The sequence below is a fragment of the Eptatretus burgeri genome, chromosome 1 (assembly GCF_056783735.1).
Source record: "Eptatretus burgeri isolate ZD-2024b chromosome 1, Ebu_testis_v1, whole genome shotgun sequence".
Classification (NCBI taxonomy): domain Eukaryota; kingdom Metazoa; phylum Chordata; class Myxini; order Myxiniformes; family Myxinidae; genus Eptatretus; species Eptatretus burgeri.
Window position 1 is genome coordinate 16,945,203 of NC_140961.1, and position 24,795 is coordinate 16,969,997.

Sequence of the window (24,795 nt, forward strand, 5' to 3'; positions counted from 1 at the left end):
AAAAAAACCTCACCGTGACAGTATTAAAAACACCTCACCTCCACGTTATTAAAAACACCTCACCTCCACGTTATTAAAAACACCTCACCTCCACGTTATTAAAAACACCTCACCGTGACATTATTAAAAGCACCTCACCTCCACGTTATAAAAACACCTCACCTCTACATTATGAGAAACATCTCACCGAGACATTATTAAAAACACGTCACCTCCACGTTATTAAAAACACCTCATCGTGACATTATTAAAACATCTCACCTCAACGTTATTAAAAACACCTCACCGTGATATTATTAAAAACATCTCACCTCAACGTTATTAAAAACACCTCAACTTGACATTATTAAAAATATCTCACCTCGACGTTATTAAAAACACCTCACCGTGACATTATTAAAACATCTCACCTCAACGTTATTAAAAACACCTCACCGTGATATTATTAAAAACATCTCACCTTTACGTTATTAAAAACACCTCACCGTGACATTATTAAAAACATCTCAACTCAACGTTATTAAAAACACCTCACCGTGATATTATTAAAAACATCTCACCTCAACGTTGTTAAAAACACCTCAACTTGACATTATTAAAAACATCTCACCTCAACATTATTAAAAACACCTCACCGTGATATTATTAAAAACATCTCACCTCCACGTTATTAAAAACACCTCACCGTGACATTATTAAAAATATCTCACCTCAACGTTATTAAAAACACCTCAACTTGACATTATTAAAAACATCTCACCTCAACGTTATTAATAACACCTCACCATGACTTTATTAAAAACAACTCACCTCCACGTTATTAAAAACACCTCACCGTGACATTATTAAAAACATCTCACCTCAACGTTATTAAAAACACTTCAACTTGACATTATTAAAAACATCTCACCTCAACGTTATTAGAAACACCTCATCAAGACATTATTAAAAACACGTCACCTCCACGTTATTAAAAACACCTCACCGTGACATTATTAAAAACATCTCACCTCAACGTTATTAAAAACACCTCAACTTGACATTATTAAAAACATCTCACCTCAACGTTATTAGAAACACCTCATCAAGACATTATTAAAAACACGTCACCTCCACGTTATTAAAAACACCTCACTGTGACATTATTAAAACATCTCACCTCCACGTCATTAAAAACATCTCACCTCCACGTCATTCAAAATACCTCACCTCCACGTTATTAAAAACACCTCACCTCACTCCATGTGGCTACAGAGGCACAGGCTTGTTTTAACTGAGTACAATGAGTGCATGAGTTGCTGTGTTGTCACGATAAATATTCAAGAAAATTGAAAATACCTCAACGTGACATTGTTAAAAACACTTCACCTCCACGTTATTAAAAACACCTCACCATGAAATTATTAAAACCATCTCACCTCCATGTTATTAAAAACACCTCACCGTGACATTGCTAAAAACACCTCACCTCCACGTTATTAAAAAGACCTCACCATGAAATTATTAAAACCATCTCACCTCTATGTTATTAAAAACACCTCACTGTGACATTGTTAAAAACACCTCACCTCCACGTTATTAAAAACACCTCACCGTGAAATTATTAAAACTATCTCACCTCCATGTTATTAAAAACAGCTCAACTTGACATTTTAAAAAACACCTCACCGTGACATTATGAAAAACATCTAACCTCCACGTTATTAAAAACACCTCACCGTGACATTATTAAAAACACCTCAACATGACATTAATAAAAACACCTCACCTCCACGTTATTAAAAAACCTCACCGTGAAATAATTAAAAACACCTCACCTCCACGTTATTAAAAACACCTCACCTCCACGTTCTTAAAAACACCTCACCGTGACATTCTTAAACACTCCTCACCTCCACGTTCTTAAAAACACCTCACCTCTACATTATTAGAAACACCTTACCGAGACATTATTAAAAACACGTCACCTCCACGTTATTAAAAACACCTCACCGTGACATTATTAAAAACATCTCACCTCAACGTTATTAAAAACACCTCAACTTGACATTATTAAAAACATCTCACCTCAACCTTATTAGAAACACCTCATCAAGACATTATTAAAAACACGTCACCTCCACGTTATTAAAAAAATCCTCACCGTGACATTATTAAAACATCTCACCTCCACGTCATTAAAAACATCTCACCTCCACGTCATTAAAAACACCTCACCTCCACGTTATTAAAAACACCTCACCTCACTCCATGTGGCTGCAGAGGCAGAGGCTTGTTTTAACTGAGTACAATGAGTGCATGAGTTGCTGTGTTGTCACGATAAATATGAAAGACAATTGAAAATACCTCAACATGACATTGTTAAAAACACCTCACCTCCACGTTATTAAAAAGACCTCACCCTGAAATTATTAAAACCATCTCACCTCCATGTTATTAAAAACACCTCACCGTGACATTGCTAAAAACACCTCACCTCCACGTTATTAAAAAGACCTCACCATGAAATTATTAAAACCATCTCACCTCTATGTTATTAAAAACACCTCACTGTGACATTGTTAAAAACACCTCACCTCCACGTTATTAAAAACACCTCACCGTGAAATTATTAAAACTATCTCACCTCCATGTTATTAAAAACAGCTCAACTTGACATTTTAAAAAACACCTCACCGTGACATTATGAAAAACATCTAACCTCCACGTTATTAAAAACACCTCACCGTGACATTATTAAAAACACCTCAACATGACATTAATAAAAACACCTCACCTCCACGTTATTAAAAAACCTCACCGTGAAATAATTAAAAACACCTCACCTCCACGTTATTAAAAACACCTCACCTCCACGTTCTTAAAAACACCTCACCGTGACATTCTTAAACACTCCTCACCTCCACGTTATTAAAAACACCTCACCGTGAAATTATTAAAACTATCTCACCTCCATGTTATTAAAAACAGCTCAACTTGACATTTTAAAAAACACCTCACCGTGACATTATGAAAAACATCTAACCTCCACGTTATTAAAAACACCTCACCGTGACATTATTAAAAACACCTCAACATGACATTAATAAAAACACCTCACCTCCACGTTATTAAAAAACCTCACCGTGAAATAATTAAAAACACCTCACCTCCACGTTATTAAAAACACCTCACCTCCACGTTCTTAAAAACACCTCACCGTGACATTCTTAAACACTCCTCACCTCCACGTTCTTAAAAACACCTCACCTCTACATTATTAGAAACACCTTACCGAGACATTATTAAAAACACGTCACCTCCACGTTATTAAAAACACCTCACCGTGACATTATTAAAAACATCTCACCTCAACGTTATTAAAAACACCTCAACTTGACATTATTAAAAACATCTCACCTCAACCTTATTAGAAACACCTCATCAAGACATTATTAAAAACACGTCACCTCCACGTTATTAAAAAAATCCTCACCGTGACATTATTAAAACATCTCACCTCCACGTCATTAAAAACATCTCACCTCCACGTCATTAAAAACACCTCACCTCCACGTTATTAAAAACACCTCACCTCACTCCATGTGGCTGCAGAGGCAGAGGCTTGTTTTAACTGAGTACAATGAGTGCATGAGTTGCTGTGTTGTCACGATAAATATGAAAGACAATTGAAAATACCTCAACATGACATTGTTAAAAACACCTCACCTCCACGTTATTAAAAAGACCTCACCCTGAAATTATTAAAACCATCTCACCTCCATGTTATTAAAAACACCTCACCGTGAAATTATTAAAACCATCTCACCTCCATGTTATTAAAAACAGCTCAACTTGACATTTTAAAAAACACCTCACCGTGACATTATGAAAAACATCTAATCTCCACGTTATTAAAAACACCTCACCGTGACATTCTTAAAAACACCTCAACGTGACATTAATAAGAACACCTCACCTCCACGTTATTAAAAAACCTCACCGTGACATTATTAAAAACACCTCACCTCCACGTTATTAAAAACACCTCACCTCCACGTTCTTAAAAACACCTCACCGTGACATTATTAAACGCACCTCACCTCCACGTTCTTAAAAACACCTCACCTCTACATTATTAGAAACACCTCACCGAGACATTATTAAAAACACCTCACCGTGACATTATTAAACGCACCTCACCTCCACGTTCTTAAAAACACCTCACCTCTACATTATTAGAAACACCTCACCGAGACATTATTAAAAACACCTCAACTCCACGTTATTAAAAACACCTCACCGAGACATTATTAAAAACACCTCAACTCCACGTTATTAAAAACACCTCACCTCCACGTTATTAAAAACACCTCACCTCACTCCATGTGGCTACAGAGGCACACCCTTGTTTTAACTGAGTACAATGAGTGCATGAGTTGCTGTGTTGTCATGATAAATATGAAAGAAAATTGAAAATACCTCAACGTGACATTGTTAAAAACACCTCACCTCCACGTTATTAAAAACATCTCACCGTGAAAATATTTTAACCATCTCACCTCCATGTTATTAAAAACACCTCACCGTGACATTGTTAAAAACACCTCACCTCCACGTTATTAAAAATACCTCACCTTGAAATTATTAAAACCATCTCACCTCCATGTTATTAAAAACAGCTCAACTTGACATTTTAAAAAACACCTCACCGTGACATTATTAAAAACATCTAACCTCCACGATATTAAAAACACCTCAACGTGAAATTAATAAAAACACCTCACCTCCATGTCATTAAAAACACCTCACCGTGACAGTATTAAAAACACCTCACCTCCACGTTAATAAAAACACCTCACCTCCACGTTATTAAAAACACCTCACCTTGACATTATTAAAAACATCTAACCTCCACGTTATTAAAAACACCTCACCGTGACATTATTAAAAACACATCAACGTGAAATTAATAAAAACACCTCACCTCCATGTCACTAAAAAACCTCACCGTGACAGTATTAAAAACACCTCACCTCCACGTTAATAAAAACACCTCACCTCCACGTTATTAAAAACACCTCACCGTGACATTATTAAAAACATCTAACCTCCACGTTATTAAAAACACCTCACCGTGACATTATTAAAAACACCTCAACGTGAAATTAATAAAAACACCTCACCTCCATGTCACTAAAAAACCTCACCGTGACAGTATTAAAAACACGTCACCTCCACGTTATTAAAAACACCTCACCGTGACATTATTAAAACATCTCACCTCAACGTTATTCAAAACACCTCAACTTGACATTATTAAAAACATCTCACCTCCACGTTATGAAAAACACATCACCGTGACATTATTAAAAACATCTTACCTCCACGTTATTAAAAACACCTCACCGTGAAATTATTAAAACCATCTCACCTCCACGTTATTAAAAACACCTCACCGTGACATTATTAAAACATCTCACCTCAACGTTATTCAAAACACCTCAACTTGACATTATTAAAAAACATCTCACCTCCACGTTATGAAAAACACCTCACCGTGACATTATTAAAAACACGTCACCTCCACATTATTGAAAACACCTCACCGTGACATTATTAAAACATCTCACCTCAACGTTATTCAAAACACCTCAACTTGACATTATTAAAAACATCTCACCTCCACGTTATGAAAAACACATCACCGTGAAATTATTAAAACCATCTCACCTCCACGTTATTAAAAACACCTCACCGTGACATTATTAAAACATCTCACCTCAACGTTATTCAAAACACCTCAACTTGACATTATTAAAAACATCTCACCTCCACGTTATGAAAAACACATCACCGTGACATTATTAAAAACACGTCACCTCCACATTATTAAAAACATCTCACCGTGACATTATTAAAAACACGTCACCTCCACGTTATTAAAAACACCTCACCGTGACATTATTAAAACATCTCACCTCAACGTTATTCAAAACACCTCAACTTGACATTATTAAAAACATCTCACCTCCACGTTATTAAAAACACCTCACCGTGAAATTATTAAAACCATCTCACCTCCATGTTATTAAAAACAGCTCAACTTGACATTTAAAAAAAACACCTCACCGTGACGTTATTAAAAACATCTCACCTCCACGTTATTAAAAACACCTCACCGTGTCATTATAAAAACACCTCAACGTGACATTAATAAAAACACCTCACCTCCATGTTATTAAAAAACCTCACCATGACAGTATTAAAAACACTTCACCTCCACGTTATTAAAAACACCTCACCGTGACATTATTAAACGCACCTCACCTCCACGTTATTAAAAACACCTCACCTCTACATTATTAGAAACACCTCACCGAGACATTATTAAAAACACGTCACCTCCACGTTATTAAAAACACCTCACCGTGACATTATTAAAACATCTCACCTCAACGTTATTCAAAACACCTCAACTTGACATTATTAAAAACATCTTACCTCCACGTTATGAAAAACACATCACCGTGACATTATTAAAAACATCTCACCTCAACGTTAATTAAAAACACCTCAACTTGACATTATTAAAAACATAATAACCTCAACATTAAAAACACCTCAACTTGACATTATTGAAAAACATCTCACCTCAACATTTTTAAAAACATCTCACGTCAACGTTATTAAAAACACCTCAACTTGACATTATTAAAAACACCTCGACTTGACAGTATGAAAAACACCTCACCTCCGTGTTATTAAATACACCTCACCGTGACATTATTAAAAATATCTCACCTCAACGTTATAAAAACACCTGAACTTGCCATTATGAAAAACACCTCACCTCCACGTTATTAAAAACACCTCAACATGACATTATTAAAAACACCTCACCTCCACGTTATTAAAAACACCTCACCGTGACATTATTAAACGCACCTCACCTCCACGTTATTAAAACACCTCACCGTGACATTATTAAAAACATCTCACCTCAACATTATTAAAAACACCTCAACTTGTCATTATTAAAAACATAATCACCTCAACATTAAAAACACCTCAACTTAAACATTATTGAAAAACATCTCACGTCAACGTTATTAAAAACACCTCAACTTGACATTATTAAAAACACCTCGACTTGACATTATTAAAAACACCTGACCTCCGTGTTATTAAATACACCTCACCGTGACATTATTAAAAATATCTCACCTCAACGTTATAAAAACACCTGAACTTGCCATTATTGAAAACACCTCACCTCTACGTTATTAAAAACACCTCAACATGACATTATTAAAAACATCTCACCTCCACGTTATGAAAAACACCTCACCATGACATTATTAAAAACATCTCACCTCAACATTATTAAAAACACCTCAACTTGACATTATTAAAAACATAATCCCCTCAACATTAAAAACACCTCAACTTAAACATTATTGAAAAACATCTCACGTCAACGTTATTAAAAACACCTCAACTTGACATTATTAAAAACACCTCGACTTGACATTATTAAAAACACCTGACCTCCGTGTTATTAAATACACCTCACCGTGACATTATTAAAAATATCTCACCTCAACGTTATAAAAACACCTGAACTTGCCATTATGAAAAACACCTCACCTCTACGTTATTAAAAACACCTCAACATGACATTATTAAAAACATCTCACCTCCACGTTATGAAAAACACCTTACCGTGACATTATTAAAAACATCTCACCTCAACGTTATTAAAAACACCTCAACTTGACATTATTAAAAACATCTCACCTCAACATTAAAAACACCTCAACTTGACATTATGGAAAAACATCTCACCTCAAAATTATTAAAAACATCTCACGTCAACTTTATTAAAAACACCTCAACTTGACATTATTAAAAACACCTCGACTTGACATTATGAAAAACACCTCACCTCCGTGTTATTAAATACACCTCACCGTGACATTATTAAATATATCTCACCTCAACGTTATTAAAAACATCTCGACTTGACAGTATGAAAAACACCTCACCTCCACGTCATTAAAAACACCTCACCATGACATTATTAAAAACATCTCACCTCAACGTTATTAAAAACACGTCACCTCCACGTTATTAAAAACACCTCACCGTGACATTATTAAAAACATCTCACCTCCACGTTATTTAAAACACCTCGACTTGACGTTGTTAAAAACACCTCACCTCCATGTTATTAAAAACACCTCACCGTGACATTATTAAAAGCATCTCACCTCAACGTTATTAAAAACACCTCAACTTGACATTATGAGAAACACGTCACCTCCATGTTATTTAAAACACCTCGACTTGACGTTATTAAAAACACCTCACCTCCATGTTATTAAAAACACCTCACTGTGACATTATTAAAAACATCTCACCTCCACGTTATTTAAAACATCTCGACTTGACATTATTAAAAGCACCTCACCTCCACGTTATTAAAAACACCTCATCGTGACATTATTAAAAACATCTCACCTCAACGTTATTAAAAACACCTCAACTTGACATGATTAAAAACATCTCCCCTCACCGTTATTAAAAACACCTCAACTTGACATGATTAAAAACATCTCCCCTCACCGTTATTAAAAACACCTCAACTTGACATGATTAAAAACATCTCCCCTCACCGTTATTAAAAACACCTCAACTTGACATTATTAAAAACATCTCGACTTGACATTATGATAAAACACCTCACCTCCACGTTATTAAAAACACATCACCGTGACATTATTAAAAACATCTCACCTCAACGTTATTAAAAACACCTCAACTTTACATTCTGAAAAAACACCTCACCTCAATGTTATTAAAAACTCCTCACCGTGACATTATTAAAAGCATCTCACCTCAACGTTATTAAAAACACCTCAACTTGACATTATGAGAAACACCTCACCTCCATGTTATTAAAAACACCTCACTGTGACATTATTAAAAACATCTCACCTCCACGTTATTTAAAACACCTCGACTTGACGTTATTAAAAACACCTCACCTCCATGTTATTAAAAACACCTCACCGTGACATTATTAAAAGCATCTCACCTCAACGTTATTAAAAACACCTCAACTTGACATTATGAGAAACACGTCACCTCCATGTTATTTAAAACACCTCGACTTGACGTTATTAAAAACACCTCACCTCCATGTTATTAAAAACACCTTACCATGATATTATTAAAAACATCTCACTTCCACGTTATTAAAAACACCTCACTTCAACGTTATTAAAAACACCTCCCTGCCAAGATATTAAAAACACCTCACCTCAACGTTATTAAAAACACGTCCCTGCCAAGATATTAAAAACACCTCACCTCAATGTTATTAAAAACACCTCACTGCCAAGGTATTAAAAACACTTCACCGCTGCTGAACCACCATGTTATTAAAAACATCTCACCACCACATTATTAAGAACTACACACCACCACGTTATTAAAAACACCTCACCACCACATAACCGCCACATTATTAAAAAACACCTCACGACCACATTATTAAGAACTGCAAACCACGTTATTAAAAACACCTCACCACCACATAACCGTCATGTTATTAAAAACACATCACCTTCACGTAACTCAAAACAACTCCCGCTGTGCATCAAAACACGTCAGCGTGCATCGCTACAGAGACGGGATTGTTTTAACTGAGGATAAATACGTGAGTTGCCATTTAATCATTTACACCAATCATAATGCAAATATTTATTTTGCAAATTTATTTGTAATAGCCATCATATTTCATTTTTATATGCAATTGAAGTTGAAGATTTAAATTCAAAAATATTTCAAAAAATTTAAATGTTAAAACCCCCTTTGGGACACACAAGGGAGGGACAGATGCATCCCAGACGTTTGGGACGATTTCACAAAAGTTTGAGGGAGTTGTTCAGTTAAACACAGGACAGGACAGGACAGACACTGCACAGATATACAACGTGTGAATATACTGCATATACTGCATATACTGTATATACTGTATATACTGTATATATATATATATATATATATATATATATATATATATATATATATATATATATATATATATATATATATATATATATATATATATATATATATATATATATATATATATATATACATATATATGACCCACCCACATCTCTCACCTGTGAACTGTGAGTGGGGAGAATAGCCAATCAACTCTCACCTAATCAACTCGACCCAGGTGGCGAGGATTATATAAATAATTGACACCTCCCATACTCCTCTAGCCGAAGAAGCTGCATAAAGCATCCCATGAAGGGTTATGCAAGGTAAACGCTTTGCTGTTTCGTACCCTTCCCAGAGTTCCTCAACAACTATAAAGACGTTCACACAGTGTACACACATGAGAATCCCAATGCTATACACTTCCTTTAGCTACCAGACCAGTTTTATCGCTTGTTGCTGAATCATCATCGATAGCGCAGACAGCAATGCATACCAATGAGGCTCCCAGCAATGGGAGCCTCATTGGTAATGCATACCCAGCAATGCATACCAATATATATTTTTTCTTTTTACTTGCAAAATAAAAGATTTTTCAAGTATATTGGCGCTTGTAGCAAGGTATTATGTACACATTTAGGACACGGGGGACCAAAAAATGAAAGAGGTCAAGGTCATATGAAATTAACAAATTGATCAAATTGATCAGTGTTCATTCAGGTCATAAATATATATGCACATAAACTGAACCATTGAAATACATGCTGTGATAAACCAAACTAACATCTTAGGATTAAAAGTCCAGGTTTCCTAAAAACGTTACATACTTCCTAATGACCTTTGATGTCCTGTATACTGAACACAAACTGGCCTTTGGTATTGATTTTTATATCATAGGGCCATCTTGGTAAACTTATTCTGTGGTTATAAAATCAAGCTTATAGCTACCAATAATTTTGTAGCAGCTTGGTAAATGGAATTTGTTATGTACTTCCTAACATTTTTGACCCAATCATGGAAGTGAACCTAAAAACTGGTATGTAGTAATGATCCATGTTGAAACTTGCCATTTTAATTCATCACTTTATGCAGAAGTAAATTGCTATTTCAGATGTTCTATCAGATGCATTTCAAATTTCTGGAATAAGATTTTGTAAGCTTCACTATGACTGGGGGAAATTTGGCAAAATCTGAGATTTTACACATTTGAAGGTGCCAAGATATGCAGAAGGTCATAAGAAATGTACTGTTTCGAGGAATTGTTCTATTCTTATGTATAATGATATATATCAAACAAAAAATTCATTTTTAACTATTTTGGACAACATATTCAATCATACATGTAACCCATTTCTAAAAAATGAGCTATAAAAATGGAAAAAATAGCCTGTGTTTGGATAAAAAAACATGCCTTGTAAGCAACTATATCCATAGGACCCATAGCAAAGTATACATTTTCTGAAAGCACAGACACTTGGGCATTATATAACAAAGATTGTTCATCTTATTAAAACTGGGTTCAATTTCGAAGCTTTCACCTCATTTAGGACCACAGTGTACACAATACCATGCTACAAGCTTTGGTCAGTCGATTTTGTTATTCTTTCTTTGTTTGTCAATCACCTACAGGTTACAAACTTTACCAAGTTTTTGGGGTAGTCTCAACTGAGAAGCCTATTGATTTTGAGGTCGAATGTAATATTGAGGTCAAATTTCTAAAATCGTCATTTTTCATCTGATTGACTTGGAAATTAACCAGCAATTGCATTGTGCATGACTGAATTTGGAAACCAACTATTTTTGGAATCAAAAGGTCAAAGGTCAACTCCATCGACAAGGAGGAGTAGGAGGAGATTGGGACCATACTCTGTGAAGAGCGTTGGTGCTGCTTAAGCAGTCTCCTTTGCTATTGGGCACAATCCTGGCATCATGATTGCAGAAGATTTGAACATTAGTGTTGGCAGTGAATTAATGAATTTTATTAATTCTTCGACCCCTTTCAGGGCTTGCACTTGAAATTCAATAAAGTCAGCCTAAAAAGACAACTCGTCCAGCCATTGCATCAGAGGTCCTGGAATGCTACAGGGGGTGGCTAAGTCGCCACTCCGACACACCATACCATCATGCTGGCACTTATTTTGCCGACATCATAAGGATGACAGGCCGAGTTAACCCCACCCGGTATTAATTCAACAGCTAAGCAGAATTTGAACTTCAGATGCTGGGATCCCAAGCCCACCACCCTAACCATTGAGCCAACACCAGGTCCTAGGATCACAAGCTCACCACCCTAACCATTAAGCCAACATGAGGCATAACTCAAGGACAAACTTATAAAATCATCAATTTCAATCTGAATCATCAATTTTCACCTGATTGACCGAAGCTTTGATAAAGATTATCAATTTTAATTTTCATGAAATGGGCAATTTGATGTATCCATGGTAACCTTTGGAGAGGGGGATGGATTTTGCAAGTATTTGCTCTGCATGATGCCTTTTTCTTGTTTATCTGTTGTTTTTGTCAAGTTTAGTTTGAGTACAAAGCAGATATGATAACCATCCATGTGCTTTGCATTTTGAGATGCTTTCAAAAATTATCTCTGCCACCGAAGGTGAAAGCCCTGTCACACCTTGACGATTTAGCCAGCGTATGCCGATTTATGAAAAATTTGTCGAAAACGCTGTCACACGTCGAATACGTTATGGGTAAGTTTTGTATACGTTAAGAGCACGCTGAAAAACACTGCCATACGTCGTAGTACGCTTTCTTTCATCGTTGTACTTTGTGGTTGTCCTCAAATTTTTGCATGCTTAAAATTTTACGACGTATGCAAACGTATGACTCACATGTTCCGCTACGCTGGCCATAAGTTGGAGGCACGTTATGCGATCGTTGACACACGTCGACACACATTACTTGTAAGTTACTCATAAGTCGAAACACGTCGAGGTAATGCTTAGCGTACCCGAAACTTATTTCTAACCTTTGAGTAACGTGTTGTAGGCACATTACACGATCGTTGACACACGTTGAGGCACGTTATGCGATCGTTGACACACGTCGATACACGTTATTTGTAAGTTACTCATAAGTCGAAACACGTCGAGGTAATGCTAGGCGTACCCAAAACTTATTTCTAACCTATGAGTAACGTGCTTTGAACCCATGTGTAACGCACCTCCAACGCATATTGACGTATGTAGATGTATTTGATTGACGTATTCCGGACGACCACATAACTTAATGAACGTGTTTCTAATTTACAGCTACCGTATAATGGCGTATTGGCAGCGTTTAAAAAAAACAACAACAACTTCCGACATTTCGTCACGTGCCGTTACGTCACGTCCGATTGCCTCTTCAGTTTGCTCGTCATATTCTTAGTTCCTCCTCTGTGAATATTTTCTGTTTGAGGATATTGTCACATCGACGTCGAAACTTAAAAGCAAATGTCCGAATATATTTTAAAATTCGCGATAGACTAAAAAAAACAAAAAAAAAATAACAACAACTTCAGATATTTCGTCACGTGCCTTCACGGAGCCAAGGAGAAAAAAAGAAAATGTGCCTTGACGAAGAAAATAAGTTTCGGGAATGCTAAACATTGCCTCGACGTGTTTCGACTTATGAGTAACTTACAATTAACGTGTGTCGACGTGTGTCAACGATCGCATATCGTGCCTACAACTTATTCCCAGCGTAGCGGAACATGTGAGCCATACGGCGAGTACGTCGTAAAATTTTCAGCATGCTTGAAATTTCACGACGTATTAGACGTAGTACGACGTATGACAGCATACTTCATCGTTTTTCAGCGTGCTCTTCAAGTAAACCAAACTGACCCATAACGTATTCGACTTGTGCCAGCGTTTTAGACACATTTTTCATTGGTCGGCATACGCTGGCTAAATTGTCAAGGTGTGACTGCGATGTTGACACTTCCAATTCTCAGGCGGTTATGATTTGAATCGGCGAGCGGCAGCTTTTTAACAGGCTACGCCACGTGATTGTCGGCGATACGTGCAGCGCGCTATGCATATGTTAGACTATCGTTGGGCATAGGTTGTGAACGCCGACAACACGCTCAGCATTCGTGGGTATAAGTTATCTATATGTGATTAAAACGTTCAGTGTACGATACTAATACGTTATGCATACGTCCAACTCGTTATGAATGCGTCCAAAACTTAAAAAAAACATCAAAATTTCAGCGTACGCCAACGTTTTACATACATTTTTATACGTTGCCATTGCTGGCTAAAACGTCAAGGTGTGACAGCGCCTTGAAAGAGGTTATGTTTTCACCCCTTTCTGTCTGTTTGTCTGTCTGTCTGTTCCTTTGTCTGTTTGTGTACAGGATATCTCAAAAAATTGTGCACGGATCCGGATGAAATTTTTCGGACAGGTTCGATGTGTCGCACAGATGAACGAATTAAATTTTGGTGAAGATCCGGATCTGGATCCGACTACTAGAATTTTAAAAATGATTCTTTACCATTGAGAGATTGGGCCAAAAACGATATAGTAATGTATAGCATGATATTTCAAAAATGTATTGGGCCCGATATGTTCTTGTGGATCAGGCATTAGGTGGCGGAGGTATGCGCTCTACCAAGTGCCCTTCTAGTTTTAATGTTTTTATTTTGTTACTTTGTCCTTGCTTCTGTGTGCATCCATGGTAAACAGTGAAACTTTATGAACAGATAATTTATTGTCACAATTGCAAGTGCTTAATGATCAGCTCATCCTTGTGATGGGATCACAGCAAGAATATATTTTGTACAGTTGGGGCTACAGTACATAATTTATTTGGTATAGACAATTGGACCTCTTAAACCACGCTAAGACCCAGCTTATTTTATGGGCATTTTCTCCATCATTGTTTGCATAAGTAACCACAGTATGCCTCCCACCACTTCTGACATCATGAGCCGGTTTAACACAATCCACGAGAGGTAGAACTTTCTATGTCAAATCATCAATCATCTGGCACATAATTGGTGTAATCAAAATGACAATTTCAGAGGTACAGTGTTTTGTTATAACTACTGTAATAAAGCCTCCACTAAATGTAACTTTCACCAAAACAACTTCGATAATACATAAATTCCTATTGCTAACACACTGAGGTTTTATTTGAATATTTTCCACATTAATGAAGTCAGCTGGGACAGGTTGCTAAATGACTACAAAGGATAAAGGCTCCCAAGTTCCCAAATCAAGTCTTGTTGCACACCTCCATTCTTTTGTTCCTTTTTTCTCCCGAAGCACCTTCCCGAGGCTATTCAATTCCTCTCTTCCCTCCAGGGCTTCAATCAAGTAGCACACCACTCTTTCATGTCATCCTCCATCACCACACATTATCTTTTCTACCCACATTAACCCTGTCTAATCCAGCCCTCTTACTTGCAGGTAGCTGTGTTTCCTTCCCAACTCTTGCTCTCTCTCATATATTTTCTTGTTAATTCATTATCTTGCCTGTGTCAAACTGTGAGCCCCACTGACAGTTTGTTTCCTTTTTTTTGCCCTCTGTCTCCTCACTCATCCATGAGCTGAGATTTTCTGTACAAAAAAGGTGTTTAAGAAAAATGTTCAAGGAAAGGTTTGTGCAATACTTATGTGAGGCCTGGAGAAAGTTTTGCAGAATGGCAGGGTCTATGCTTCCTCCTTTAAAGGGGCATTTTAAATCGATTTTCCCCGAGGGGCTGCACACATATCCCAGCTCATTGTGCAATATACAAATGCAGAGTTAATGTATGCAAGATGATGACTGCTGTGTGAATGCCTTGTACATGTAGATGGTGTGATCTGAAATATTGAGATGAATGATGTCCTTGGTTCCAGGTTTAAAACCTTGAGAACTGTATGACAAAATTGATAAGAATTAATGACACATGCTGCCTCTCAATTGTCAAGCTCCAATTCTAATTAGCAATATAATCATGAGGTGATGTAATTTGAGACATCTGAAAAATTCCGTTAAATTGTGCTACACTTTCACACAACATTCTGAAACAAATAAACATTCAAATTACTCGTGAAACAACCAACAGCTTGTGACTTTAAGTGTCATTGATTGGCAAATCTATTTAATGGCTGTTCAGATCATCATCAGGGATACATTCATCCTCACCGTTTTGACCAGTTAATCCCACAGCCTCTCTGAGCAATTGGTCCACGACCTGAAGTTGAGTCAGACGTGGGTCCATGTCCTTCATTTGTGCCCGAAGGTCATCCAATGTAACCTTATCATTATTCTGTTAGACATTTTCCTTAATAATTCAAGGTGATTTTGTATCACTAGACATACATGATAACGAATGTAACATTATACAGCACCAGACATGATAAGAAAATTATTGATAAAAAATAATCACCATTTTCAATGGTCACCACTCACTCTCTCTTGAACACCAAAACAATCAATACCGACTAAAGTAACGAGAATGGCACGCGGCAGAGTGCGTATTTCCGCCAGGTTGAACAGTTTATGTTTCGTATCTCATTGATAGGTGGATTCTGGATCCGGACCTTAATCAAAATCTAATTGATTTGTTCTTGTCACCAAACCAACTCACCCACCAAGTTTTGTCATAATCGGTCCATAATTTTTTTGAAATATTGTGCTACACGTAATTTTGGCTCCATCTTTCAATTGTGAAGAATCACTTAAAAAATTATTGTCTCTGGATTTGGTTTTCCACCAAAATCGAAACAATTCCTCCTTGTCACAAAACGAACCTGTCCACCAAGTTTCGTCCAAATCCGTGTGTATCTTTTTGAGATGTCCTGCTCACAGACAAACGGGTAAAAACATAACTTCCGTCCGTCCACCTTAGGTGGCGGAGGTAATAAAAACATCAAAATTATAAAATATATCGAAGAATTTCTGCTTTAGCATTTACTTAATCATGTGTCCAAAATTGACCAAATTGACCATTTCAAATTAGGTTTACTGAATCTATTATTACCATGTAGATCTGTACACTGCAAAACTACTAATATTCTGTACATTACACTGTACATATGGTATATCTGTACATCCATCATACAATGTAGATCCAGAATATCTATGCATTTCTCAGTGGAACATGAAAATGCGAATTAGCCAAACAAGTTATTTTACACTAAAGATCGAATATAAATTATACAACATAGTGATTTATACATGTGTAAATTCTCGCTCCACATTCATTTCTTGCACATGTAATCTGAGGACGGGTTTTTGTTTCTGATACATTTCTATCAAGGTGTGGATGCTTCATAAATCACACCTCCATTGAAGTCAAAGTTAAACTGTGATTGCTTACAAATCATTTTGACAGCTTATCAAATGTAAGTTGAATGAAAAAATAACCGCCAGGTGACAGGTGACAAAGGAGTCACGACATTTCCTTGCAATCGAAGGACATTTCCAAGAGTGACAGTTTTGGGGAAAACTCTCTTTTCGAACACAAAGTTCCAGCCACGCTCCCATCATTGACTGGAAAATTTATGAAAAAAATTCAACTTTGATTTACAAAAGGCATGCTCTTTCAAATTTCTGAACTTTATTTTAGTATACATAGTCGAAGCTTGTGGAGGAGCGAGTACACTGAACGAATCAGGATGTAACAGGACAAAAGGAGCCGAAGAGAGAGAGGGTAGAAACACCAACAGCAGAGTTCAAGGCCAAGACAGTTGGAGGTCGATAAACAATAGGTGTTTGGATGAATGGAAGGCAGGAAAGGATGCATGGGGTGGAAAGGATCATTATAGAAGGGAACTCTCAGGAGGGTAAACAGGAAATTTGGAATGATGAGGAATTGGAAGGGGGTGGGGGGGAGGGGGCCATTATTGAGGGTTCGAAAAGATCATGGTTTTAGATGGGTGATTGTCTGAGATGGTGGGGAACAGCTGTCTTGAAGACCTGGAGGGGAGAATGAGATTGAAGGGAATGTGGAAGTTAGTTCCACATGTGGGGGAAAAATAGGAATGAATGAGTGATCCTGGATTAAGGTAGTTTCACCAGAAGGGGGTTGATGCTTGACCATGTGTCCTCTACGTGCAGAAACCTGGGTGGAGGGGACAATTCATGGAAAAAGCAGAGAATGCAAGTCCAGAAAGGAGGTCGTAGAAGACAGAGAGACCACCGACCTGTTTGTGATGGCAAAATGATAGACCCATAGATTCAGCCTCATTGTGGGAGATTCCTATGATCATAAAGAGCTTGGTTTCTATGCCATCAAGCTGAGCAAGATGTGGGCAGGGGAGCCATTCCAGAGGGGGAGAGCAGTACTATATCAAGTTGCGGATGAAAGCCTTTTAGGTGGATAGGTGAGATGCGCCAAGGGAAGACTTCATCCGACGGAGGATGCCCAGTCGGTGTCTGGTTTTGGGAGCAAACTCTGAAATGTGGAAGTTTTAAACCATTTCTGAAAGAATTGATTGATAAATTGGTTTTGTTAAAAAATATATCTGGCAGACAAGACAAACAAAGTGAATGGAGTTCAGAGGACATTGAGAATCCTTGAGTCCAACATTGCAGTGAATGTTCGGCGCAATTCAATAATGCAATTTAAAGAGCCTGTAAGAATGAGACCATCATGGTTCAATAACAGAGAAATACAGTGTTGGAAAGTTGCTGGGTGATGAAAGAGATTTCAAAATAATTACCATAAGAAGTTTCGAAAGTTGTGGGGATTATTTGTATTAGTTTTAATGTACTTTTTAGAAAATGCAATTACTTGTGTGAATACAGAAAAAAAAGCTTAGGCTGGCAGGATGGCTTAGAGGAAGGCACACTCGCCTCTGAGATGGGTTTGAATCCCGATGTCTAGCCTAGGTTTGAATCCCTATGTCTAGCCTGGGTTTGAATCCTGGTGTCTTGCAGGCAGGATGAGGCATTGATATGTGTGCTGTCCCTCAGAAAGAAGTTGAGCCGGAGGGCCCGTCTGCCGGAAATGGCAGTTTGTTAACATGAAGATATCATGTCTTTATGACCACCAGCAAAGACCACCTTTATGACCCCTCTCCCCAAGACCACCAGCAAAGATAAAAACACCCCTATACATTGAATGGGGTCATGCAGATCCTCTGCAGTAAGTCTGGATATAATCGGTCCACAACTGTAGGAGAAGTTGTGCAACAAACAAACAAACAAACAAACACAGGTCTGTGAATTATAGGCATGATTGAACTACTGTTCTGCAAAACTGGAGGTTCTTTGAAGTATTGTGACAGGTGATTTGTGTTCTTCATTGTTCAAGTATATAATGAAACTTAAATAAAACAAAGATTGTAAAAGTCGTTCAAATAAATTGATCCAGGTTTTACCGCCATTTTACCCCACAATCTGTTACATCACCCTATCTAATACATTACATTAGTTATTCATGCCTGGTGTTTGTGTCCATTATGACATCCTTAAAAACAGTGGGTTTCCTGTTTGGAATGATTTTCAATTTTGTTTGATTGCCAGGCAGGCAGACAGATTAAACAATATTATCTCACTCCTTTCTGCGAATGTGTGAGTGGGAAGAATTCAAAGCCAAAGTGTGGTAAGCTGAAGGATTTGTCTTCCGATTCATGTTCAAAATATATCATTTGATTTGAATAAGCTGTTCCTCCATCATAAATTTATGATCATAAACTGATAAGACAGACAAACGGATGGACAGACATGAAACAATTCCTCAACCCCACTTTTTGCTTCACGTGCGTGGGGTAATGACGCAAATCGACGAGTTATATCGTGCAAACAATGTAAAGTGCAGGTAGATTTTCAGTGCTCCACTATGCTGCACCTGATTTTTGGACGTAAAAGTAAGTTGTATAATGGTGAGTCGGTCGATTAGTCGAGTGCTTTAAAGACTCGTCTCTATTTAATGACAAAGTCGGCTGGTGTGGGTTGTACTCCCATGGACGCTTGCTCTCACCAACCTGTGGTTGGCAAGCACCACTTAACTTTTGTTGTGTGGCTGTTGTGATGCTGTGGATTGAAATAAGCTTGTTTAGGGTTTATATAGGATGTGGGCACTAGGCTGTGGCTGTGATTATACATGATGGTCCAAACTCCAAAGGACTTTTTATTTTATGTTATTTATGAGACAGTCCTGATTGGCTTGTAAGATTCCTTGAAATTGCCTGTTTAGCAGTAGTTTTTCACATTCGCAGCTCAACTCACGGCTAATGGTGTGCTGGGCACCCAGGTTCAAACTATTCATAATATATACCTATTTGTCGATTCTTCTACTCATTTCCTTGAATTTCATGTAATATAAAGTGCACCATTGTCTACAAACATCTATCTTGCATGCACTTTATGTACAGGTTCCACCATGAGCCCAAGCTCATTTTTTAGACCAAGTCGTCCCGTTAGCTATTTGATGAAAGATTTGATGAAGCATCGATTGAAGCTATTTGATGAAGCATCGAAAGATTGATTTATCCAACATGTTGACCTGTGGACTTCTTGTCGCCATCAATCTTGGACCCTGCACAATTGCAGTCTCACAATTGCAACTGTCATGCTACGTGCCAGCTACAATTCTCACCATCAGAAGGTCTTTCCTTGAAGCCTACTTCAGAGTATCTTCCTTGTCCCATAAATGCTACCTTCTTGTGGAAGGCGGTTCCATTTTGGGAGACATTCTGGTGGACCAGTGTTGTGAACGTGTTCATGGGTTCTCAATAAACTCGCAAATGAATGAAAGTGAACGGATTACTCGCTCACAGGTGCATCTGGATGGCATAATTAATGACTTCTTCCCCTTCAGCAGGTACTGGTTACTAACAGCATAACAGACCAGTCATTGGCCACATCACCTTTGTCTTGTTCATCATCTGTTGAGAATAGTCTGCATGAGATGACCTTTTGTGGCATTTGTACAACTCCCTGACATTCTATCGAATTGTTATACATCTCTATTTTTGCGCAAGAGTTGTATCACGTGGCTTGTTTCCTGGACATTAAAAAAAAACCACTTGCACGTCACAATCACGAGAGGCTCACGTGATCCTTTTTCTTGTCTTCAATTCAGACATTGCAAGTTTATGAACCACTGTCAAGGTTTTGTTTGTGAAAATAAGTCCTTATCAAGAAGTTAACTTTTTGTCGTTTCAAATACTGTACCTCATATGTCATATTGTACAAGATAAATCTTAAACCATTGTCTCTTAATGACTGATGGCCTTGTGCTTTTTCTCAAGGATCAATGGATTGGTACCTTCTTGTGTTGGTTGTTACACGAGTCTGATATGTCAAGAGATAGGTGATGTGTATAGTCTTTGGTTACGCCATTCATTATTAGTTAGTAGATGAGCACTTCCTCTGATTGACCAATGGATGAACACGTCTTATTGGCCAATGGAAGAGCACTGCTTCTGATTGGACAATGAACGAGCACTGCCTCTCGCCAGCCGACAAGCATCTGAGTGGCTTGTGGAAGAGCACTGCTTCTGATTGGACAATGAACGAGCACTGCCTCTCGACAGCCGACAAGCATCTGAGTGGCTTGTGGATGAGCACTTCCTCTGATTGACCAGTGGATGGGAACATCTTATTGGCCAATGGATGAGCACTGCTTATGATTGGACAATGAATGAGCACTGCCTCAAGCCAGCCGACAAGCATCTGGGTGGCTAGTGGATGAGCATTGCCTCGAGCCAGCTGACAAGCATCTGAATGACTAGTGGATGAGCACTGCCTCGAGCCAGCTGACAAGCATCTGAATGACTAGTGGATGAACACTGCCTCAGCCAGCTGACAAGCATAGTAGATGATCACTACCTCAAGCCAGCCGACAAGCACCTGATTGGCTCGTGGATGAGCACTGGCTCTAGCCAGCCAACAAGCATAGTAGATGAGCACTGCCTCGAGCCAGCTGACAAGTATCTGAATGACTAGTGGATGAGCACTGGCTCTAGCCAGCTGACAAGCACCTGATTGGCTCGGGGATGAGCACTGGATCTTGCCAGCCGACAAGCATAGTAGATGAGCACTGCCTCGAGCCAGCTGACAAGCATCTGAATGACTAGTGGATGAGCACTTCCTCAGCCAGCCGACAAGCATAGTAGATGAGCACTACCTCAAGCAAGCCGACAAGCACCTGATTGGCTCGTGGATGAGCACTGCCTCGAGCCAGCCGACATGCATCTGATTGGCTCGTGGATGAGCACTGGCTCTGGCCAATGGATGAGCACTGCCTCTGATTGGTCAATGAACGAGCACTGCCTCTTGCCAGCCGACAAGCATCGAAGTGTCCAGTGGAGGAGCACTTCCTCTGATTGGCCAATGTTTTGGAATCACTTATCTTTCGGTTGCTGGACTAGCTGCCTGAGATCGGTCAATGCTCTTGTTTACCTATCAACGAATGCTACCATGTTACTTGCATGAGAAACACATCTAGGCTTAACTGCCTTTGTGAAACGAGAATATTTCTGTTGAGTGTGGCTCGAACCTTTATTTGTACGTTTTAATGATTATTATTATCAACAATCAATTGGTTTTGTGTCTGCCTGCTGAATATGACTGCAAGGAGTTGGCCTAACATGAATCTCCTGTTTGGCCTCACAGCGACATGTGTATCAACACATCCAAGAAGTGATGGTGACTTTGCTGCGTACGCTGAACCAGGCGATCATTGCCATGGACAGAGGAACGGAGTCATTCGTGAGTTTCATCTACCATGACATGCACATGACATTATCCACATGTTGTGTGAGAGATTTGGCTTTCCGTTTGATGAACCAAAATGTGGGCTCCTTGGCTATGATCTTGGAGAATAAATATACAAATAAATCGACAAACAGACAGACATTCATGGCAGGGAATCAAGATGGTATTTAGATGTTGAACATTCGAATGGAATACCAATATTGGCAGGTGAGCAAAGGTGAATATAATTTTGTGTGTCCAACGATGCGGCACTCCTTTTGGAGCCATAGATTTATTATTTACGCATAAAATATCACACCCATAGATTCTTCATTCACTGCCTTCATCACACCAATTGCCTCTTCATTCACTGCCTTCATCAGACCAATTGACTCTTCATTCACTGCCTTCATCAGACCAATTGACTCTTCATACACTGCCTTCATCACACCGATTGCCTCTTCATACACTACCTTCATCACACCAATTGCCTCTTCATTCACTGCCTTCATCACACCAATTGCATCTTTATACACTCCCTTCCTCACACCAATTGCCTCTTCATTCACTGCCTTCATCAGACCAATTGACTCTTCATACACTGCCTTCATCACACCAATTGATTCTTCATACACTACCTTCATCACACCAATTGATTCTTCATGCACTACCTTCATCACACCAATTGACTCTACATACACTGCCTTCATCACACCAATTGACTCTACATACACTCCCTTCATCACACCAATTGATTCTTCATGCACTACCTTCATCACACCAATTGACTAACATACACTGCCTTCATCACACCAATTGACTCTACATACACTCCCTTCATCACACCAATTGATTCTTCATGCACTACCTTCATCACACCAATTGACCCTACATACACTACCTTCATCACACCAATTGACCCTACATACACTACCTTCATCACACCAATTGACCCTGCATACACTACCTTCATCACACCAATTGACCCTGCATACACTACCTTCATCACACCAACTGACTCTACATGCACTGCCTTCATCACACCAATTGACCCTACATACACTACCTTCATCACACCAATTGACTCTACATACACTACCTTCATCACACCAATTGACTCTTCATTCACTGCCTTCATCAGACCAATTGATTCTTCATACACTGCCTTCATCACACCAATTGACTCGACATACACTCCCTTCATCACACCAATTGATTCTACATACACTCCCTTCATCACACCAATTGATTCTTCATGCACTACCTTCATCACACCAATTGACTCTACATACACTACCTTCATCACACCAATTGACTCTACATACACTCCCTTCATCACACCAATTGACCCTGCATACACTACCTTCATCACACCAACTGACTCTACATGCACTACCTTCATCACACCAATTGACTCTACATACACTACCTTCATCACACCAATTGACTCTACATGCACTGCCTTCATCACACCAATTGACCCTACATACACTACCTTCATCACACCAATTGACTTTACATACACTACCTTCATCACACCAATTGACTCTACATGCACTGCCTTCATCACACCAATTGCCTCTTCATACACGACCTTCATCACACCAATCGACTCTTCATTCACTGCCTTCATCACACCAATTGACTCTACTTGCACTGCCTTCATCACACCAATTGATTCTTCATACACTACCTTCATCACACCAATTAACTCGACATGCACTGCCTTCATCACACCAATTGACTCTACATACACTCCCTTCATCACAACAATTGATTCTTCATGCACTACCTTCATCACACCAATTGACTCTACATGCACTGCCTTCATCACACCAATTGATTCTTCATGCACCACCTTCATCACACCAATTGACTCTACATTCACTGTCTTCATCACAGCAATTGACTCTACATGCACTGTCTTCATCACACCAATTGACTCTTCATACCCTGCTTTCATCACACCAATTGACCCTACATACACTACCTTCATCACATCAATTGACCCTACATACACTACCTTCATCACACCAATTGACTCTACATACACTACCTTCATCACACCAATTGACCCTACATACACTACCTTCATCACATCAATTGACCCTACATACACTGCCTTCATCACACCAATTGCCTCTTCATTCACTGCTTTC

General features: G+C 38.4%; 1 protein-coding gene across 1 annotated transcript in view; it reads left to right on the forward strand.

Moving 5' to 3' along the window:
* The window catches only part of LOC147033942 (dedicator of cytokinesis protein 1-like), a 681,090-nt gene that overhangs the window by 315,297 nt on the left and 340,998 nt on the right, over positions 1–24,795 (forward strand). Inside the window, exon 27 of the mRNA XM_085873660.1 lies at positions 22,556–22,651. Within this exon, the coding sequence (XP_085729786.1) occupies positions 22,556–22,651 (96 nt within the window). The remainder of the gene's footprint in view (positions 1–22,555; positions 22,652–24,795) is intronic.